Genomic DNA, 6,860 nt, shown 5'->3' with positions numbered 1-6,860 from the left:
TGTACTGAATTTTTATTTCTGCAACGCTGGAGAGTTTATTTCTCTATTGCCCAAAATCTTGCAACTAAAAGGTGTGACTGGGTATCTTTGTAACTGGCGATGTATAATGTTTTCACTGCACATGTACTCATTGAGTATTTGTGACAATAAATGTTATTCTATTCTATTCTCTCTACCCTACCTCCATCACTGTTTCATCAGACATAAGAGCAGAATTAGGCCATTCAACCCATAGAGTTTGGTCTACCATTCGATCATGGTTAATGTGTTTCTCAACTCCACTCTTCTGCCCTTCTCCCCATGACCCTTGATCCCTTTACTAAATCAAGAACCTGTCTATCTCTGTCTTAAATACATTCAATGACTTGGACTCCACAACCCCTGCAACAATGAGTTCCACAGAGTCACCACCCTCTGGCTGAAGAATTTCCTCCCCATCACAGTTCTAAAGGGTCATCCCCTTGCTCTGAGGCTGTGCCCTCAGGTCCTGGTCTCTCCTACTAGTGGAACCATCTTCTTCACCTTCACTGTATCAGGATCTCTCTGTATTCTGCAAGTCTCAATCAGACCCCTCATGCTCCTAAACTCTGAGTACAAACACAGAGTCCTCAACTGCTCCTCATATGACAAACCCTTTCATTCCTGGGATCATTTTATAAACACAACTCTTTCCTTCTCTGTCACACACTCTCTCTTACGTCTTACTCTCCCCCCCCCCCCCCCCCCCCACCCGCACTCTCCGTCATTCTCTCTCTCCCACCCTCCACCACTCACTCTCTCCCCCTCTGTCATGTTCTGTACTCCTATCATTCTTTCCACTGGCTCCCACCTTCTCAGTTCTTCCATGGAAATAAAAATTCCCCCACACTCCAATACCACTATTTGTTGAAAGGAAAGGATCGATGACCACCGAAGAAACAACATTATGCAGTCATGTAATGAAATTCCATCAAATTAAAGTCGGTCCCTCACTTCCCCCCTCTCTGTGCTCCCTCCCTCAGTGCTCACCCCTCACTTCTTCCTCAGCCCTTCAATCCTCCCGCCACCATCCCTGACCTAGCTCCCCCTTCACTTGCTCCTCATGCTCCCTCATCCCCTCCTGCCTCCACCAGCCACTCCCCTCAGCCTAATCATACCCTCTTGACTCAGAGACTGAGCTCCACCTAGAACCTGGGCTGATGGGAAGATATTCTCATGGGATCTGCAGCATCTCTTTAAAGCCACCGAACAGAAACTGGTCCTTTTAAAAAATTACACCTGTACAACTTTGATCCTGATCCACAGTGTTTTACTGACAACAACATAACTATTATTAACACTGACACGCATGGTTTCTGGAAGATTGTGTCCCAATTAACTGACAGAAAACTTGTCTTTGGTTTTGTATTTTACCCTCAGTGAGAAGCAGCAATGAATCTGACACATTCAGCAACAAGAACTTTTACAGAATACAGCTCACCCCAAGCCAAAAATATCACCACTCCCTCGCTCCACCCACACTGCCCCCTCGATTCCTCACATCACTCCCCCCATGCTGCCCCCTCGGTACTCCCACACTGCCCCCACCCTGGACACCGCCCCCTCCACACCGCTCCCACTCCCGACACCTACCACAGCTGCTTTTCCAATAAATATCAGGAGAAATCTCAGAAATTGTTCACCAGCAAACAAACAATGTCTCTTTATACAATTCAATATCTTAAAAAATAATGTTCCCATCTAGAAAGGTTCAGGAGCTTTGGATTGTATGATTGGCAGAAATACTTTGACTGTAACAAATTCCCTTCTCAGAAACATCAATCCTGGCTTGAAAAGAGGAAGTGTTAGATCGTCAAAGAGAGCAGCAGGACGGTTATGATGAGATTCAGAGCAGAAGACAGAGGGACCTGGCAGCCACTGGTCTCAGTGCTGCAGCTTTGACCTGTCCAACCCCGATAACAGCGGCACTGGAAATTCTCCTGGAACTGCCTGATGTCATCAGATCGCAAGGATCCAGTGAGCAGCAGCTTGGGTCCTGCAGTCACATTCTGCTCCAGGATCTGGAAGCTGTTTGCATTGAGGTGAAGGTAAGCATCAGATTGACTGTCCCTGCGCTCACACCGACCCTGGCCATGGCATAACGTCTGGCTGCAGTACTGTGCAGCCATTGTCACGTTCAGGATGTATCGACCAAAATGCCCTTCCAGGTACCTCCTTAACACCTTACAGTGATCCTAGAGAACAAAAGGGGAACAAGAGTCAAACCTCCTCCAGAACCTGACCATCATCAAACCAAAGATATATCCTGCATTGAGGCAACTCAGAAAATTTGAAATAGAGAATGGGGGGAATGGGAGGAGGAGGAGGAGAGAGCAGCGGAGTGAGTCTCTACACCCCTTCTCCCACAGCAAACATAATCAGATTCAATGAAGCCAGTGCCATGTCCTGCAGGTCTCTGTATAATGACTGCCCCAGGGACAATGAACACTAGGTGGGATCCTGGCTGAAACCATTAGCCCAGTGACAAACTCCCCTTGACTGAGATCATTGAGCAGCTCTGTCTTGGTTGGACCTGGAAAGGTCCAGTAACCCAGGGGAGGCAGAACAGAGGAGTCACTCAGTGCATTAAAGGGGAAGATGGTCATGAAGCAAAAATTATAAAGCAACTGAGCAGTTTAGCAGGGATGACAAAGGGTTAATCCTCACCTCACTGTTACTGTAATCTGCATCACCCCAAAAAATGATTCCAGCTGCTCCCAGGGCTGCAGTCTCTCCAATGGTTGTCAGCAAATCCCGCTGTGTAAAAGAGAACAACAGAACTGAAGTTACCAAACTAGCACAGATCCAATTTGGAAATTGTCTCCTTACACACTGACTGTTCCCCAGCCTACCATTTTTATGTTCAAACCTAAAAAATGTTGGCAAACTATTGGATTGTGTAGGCACCAGCCTGCACACTCACTATCAGTTTCCAGGAATCACCTGAACCCCTTTTCACCAGCGACCTATTCAGGAACTGGCTCAGACCCAGACTGTGCCAAAAGACAAATACCTGACAGCAGACAGAGCAGAGTGTCCCACAGTCAGCGTCGCAGTGAGCACAGTTGAGGTGGCATGGTGCCTCAGTGGTTAGCACTGCTGCCTCACAGCGCCAGGGACCCAGGTTCGATTCCTGCCTCGGGCGACTGACTGTGTGGAGTTTGCACATTCTCCCCGTGTCTGTGTGGGTTTCCTCTGGGTGCAGGCCAGGTGCAGGCCCGTAGTGATAGGTGCATTAGTCAGGGATAAATGTAGGGTCGGGGAATGGGTCTGGGTGGGTTACTCTTCGGAGGGTCAGTGTGGACTTGTTGGGCCAAAGGGCCTGTTTCCACACTGTCGGGAGTCTAATCTAATCAGTGAGCATCGCAGTGAGTGAGATGGGGTGAGGCGAGCAGTCAGTTCATGTTTAAAAGTGTGACATCACACAAAATCTATAATTTCATTGGCTGGTAAGAAACAGCTGTTAGAGACTATCTGTAAGTTTCCATAAATTAGAAAAGTCTATTGTTATGCACTAGAGATAAGTAAAAGTCAAAACGTTACAATGAAATACCATAAGTAAACCAAAGTAGGCAGAGGGAAGGAGAGTAAAGTCAATGTTAGAGTAGTAAGTTTAAGACTAAGTGATGGCAAGGCAGGGAGCTCAGTCCCATGTGGTGCATGACTAACATGTGGGAAATCTTCATTGCTCCAGGCACTCTGAATGGCCACATCTGTAGGAGGTGTCCTCAATCTGATCAGCCTGAGAGAGGGATTCACAGCTTCAATGTCAGATGGACAAACAGCAATGCATCCTTGAGGCTGGGTGTTATGTGGACAGCACATTTTTAAACATGGTCACCCTGCCTTTAAAGAAGGGCAGTCAGAAAGGGGAATGGGTGCTCAGTCAGAAGAAGAGAGGCAGGAAATCTCCAGAGTGCGGTGCACCCGAGAGCAGTTTCTCTGGGTTACAATGCAGCTGACTCTGTAGCCACCACCGCTCCAGATCACATCAAAGCTGTGTTCCTATCAAAACAGCTCTCTTTAGAAGGTAAATAGAAGCAAAAACTAAAAATAAACTAAGAAGAGAAAATAGCAAATAAAAGAACGAGAGAAAGCCTGGATGATGCCTACTCCACCACTGCCGCCATCTTGAAAAATATGTTCAAAACTGTTCACAGTTTCTCTTAGTTAGGAAACAGTGAAAGTGACAATTCTTCTGGGGAGTGCAGTCACAGCCCAGCTGCAGAAGGTGGGGAGCAGAAAAAGAGGGAGAACAATAGTGGTAGGAGACTCAATAGAGGGGAGTACAGACAGGTGATTATGCAGCCTCAGACACGACTCTATGATGGGGTATTGTCTCCGTGGAGCTAGGGTCAAGGATGTTACTAATGGCTCTGAAGGGCAAGGACAGACAGCGTGGCTTACAGTGTGTTATCAGATCATGGTACCAATGACAACTGCAGAAAGAGGGATGAGATCCGGCAACACAAATTAAGAGAGCAGAGAAGCAGATTAAAATTTGTAATCTCTGGAATTAGTTCCAGTGCCATGTGCCACTGAGTATAAGAGTAGGTACGTAGAGTTGATGCTCTTGTGGCTAAAGAGCGAGAGCCGCTGGTAGGTCTTTACATTTCTGGTTCACTGGGTCAACGTTTCTGGGGACAGTGAGACCTGAACAACTTCCTATGGATTACACTTGAACCGGAAGGGGTCCAGCATCCTCACGGAGAAGTTTGTGAATGCAGTCAATGGAGGGGAATGAGATACAGAGTGGAGGTACAGTACAGGGTGATGCACAAACAAGTTTTGAAGAAGAAACAATTCAGTCTGGAAGGCAGTGAGAATACTGACAAGTTAAGGCACAAAGGGAGAATAGCAAGGCTGGGTGGCATTTATTTTAATGTATGTTTTGTGAGTAAGGCAAGTGAGTTGAGGGTTGATTAACATACAGGGATCATTGACATCAGGGAGACACTGTTGAAGGAGGGACAGGACTGGCAACTCAATATTCCAGGGTATAGAATCATCAGACAATACAAGGAGGTGTAAAAGAGGAGGTGGTACGACAATATTGATCTATTATTACCCTGAAGAGGGAAGATATTTTCAAAGGTTCCTCAATTGAGGATATATATTAGATTAGATTAGGTTCTCTACAGTGTGGAAACAGGCCCTTTGGCCCCCAACAAGTCCACACCGACCCTCCGAAGAGTAACCCACCCATTTCCCTTTGACTAATGCACCTAACAGTATGAGCAATTTAACATGGCAAATTCACCTGAACTGCACATCTTTAGACTGCGGGAGGAAACCGGAGCTCAAAAAGGAAATGAGGAGAGCAAAACGCAGACATGATAAAACAGTGGCTGGTAACATTAAGGAAAAGCCAAAGGTGTTTTATAAGTATATTAGAGGCAAGAAAATATCCAGGAAAAGAGAAAGCTCATTAGGGACTAATGTGGAGCTGAAAATCATAAGTGAGGTTATAAACGAGCGTTTGTATCTATATTCACTCTAGGAGGATGACATAGGTCTAGAAATAAGGAAGAGGGACTGTGAGATACTTGACCAATTTTACATTGACAGAAGGAGGCATTAGCAGCTTGAAAGTGGATAAATCCCCAGGCCCAGATGACATGTATCCCAGGCTGGTGTGGGAGGCGAGGGAGGAGATTGCAGGGGATCTGACATTAATTTTCAAATCCTCTCTGGCCATAGAAGGAGTGCCAGAGGACTGCAGGAAAGCTGACAGGGTACCAGTATTCAAGAAGGGAGTAAGGGAAAATCCATGAAATTATAGGCCAGTGAATCTAACAGCTGTGGTAGGGAAACCATTGGAAAAAAATCTGAGGGACAGAACGGAGAGAAAATTAATCAATGATATTCAACATGGTTTTGTCAAGGGGAAATCATGTCCAATAAATTTGATTGAATGTTTCAAGATGACGACTAGATGTTTGGATGAGGGTAGTGCAGTTGAGTTTGTCGATGTACTTCAGTCAGGCTTTTAATAAGGTAAAAACAAGGACTGCAGATGCTGGAAACCAGATTCTAGATTACAGTGGTGCTGGAAAAGCACAGCAGGTCAGGCAGCATCCAAGGAGCACTGGGGGAAGGTAGCAAAGATTACAATTGGTGAATGGGTGTGTGGATGAAGGTGATAGGTCAGAGAGGAGGGTGGAGTGGATAGGTGGAAAGGAGGATAGGCAGGTAGGACAGGTCATGAGGGCGGTACGGAGCTGGAAAGTCGGAACTGGGGTAAGGTGGGGGAAGGGGAAATTAGGAAACTGGTGAAATCCACATTGATGCCTTGGGGGTGAAGTGTTCCGAGGCGGAAGATGAGGCATTCTTCCTCCAGGCGTCTGGTGATGAGGGAGCTGCGGTGAAGGAGGCCCAGGACCTCCATGTCCTGCTTCCCCCACCTCACCCCAGCTCCAACTTCTAGCTCAGCACCGCCCTCATGACCTGTCCTACCTGCCTATCCTCCTTTCCACCTATCCACTCCACTCTCCTCTCTGACCTATCACCTTCATCCACACACCCATTCACCCATTGTAATCTTTGCTACCTTCCCCCACCCTCCTCTCTGATCTATCATCCCTATTCACCTATTGTATTCAATGCTACTTTGTCCCCACCCCACCCCCCTCTCATTTAGCTCTCCAGTCTGCAGGCACCCTGCCTCTATTCCCGATGAAGGGCTTTTGCCCGAAACATTGACTTTCCTGCTTTTTAACAAGATAGCCTTACAGTGGCAGACTGGTTAAGAACCTGAGAGCCCTTGAGATCCAGGACAATGTGACAGATTGGAACTGCCAAAATTGGCTTTGTGGCAGGAAGCAGAAGGTGATCATTGAAGA

The 6,860-nt window shown here is 46.7% G+C and overlaps 1 protein-coding gene across 2 annotated transcripts in view; it reads right to left on the bottom strand.

Annotated features, from left to right (window-relative positions):
* Positions 1–1,592: 1,592 nt before the first annotated feature.
* Positions 1,593–6,860, bottom strand: part of LOC140483537 (hyaluronidase-2-like) — a 37,604-nt gene continuing 32,336 nt past the window's right edge. For both annotated transcript variants that reach the window (XM_072581720.1, XM_072581717.1), the window contains exons 3-4: positions 2,686–2,775; positions 1,593–2,213 (exon numbers count right to left, since the gene is read on the bottom strand). In XM_072581720.1, the coding sequence (XP_072437821.1) occupies positions 1,824–2,213; positions 2,686–2,775 (480 nt within the window). In that variant the 3' untranslated portion in view covers positions 1,593–1,823. The remainder of the gene's footprint in view (positions 2,214–2,685; positions 2,776–6,860) is intronic.

Source organism: Chiloscyllium punctatum, chromosome 12 (assembly GCF_047496795.1).
Source record: "Chiloscyllium punctatum isolate Juve2018m chromosome 12, sChiPun1.3, whole genome shotgun sequence".
Lineage (NCBI taxonomy): Eukaryota > Metazoa > Chordata > Chondrichthyes > Orectolobiformes > Hemiscylliidae > Chiloscyllium > Chiloscyllium punctatum.
The sequence above is the reverse complement of the archived record's forward strand: the minus strand, read 5'-3'. Positions and strand labels throughout refer to the sequence as shown.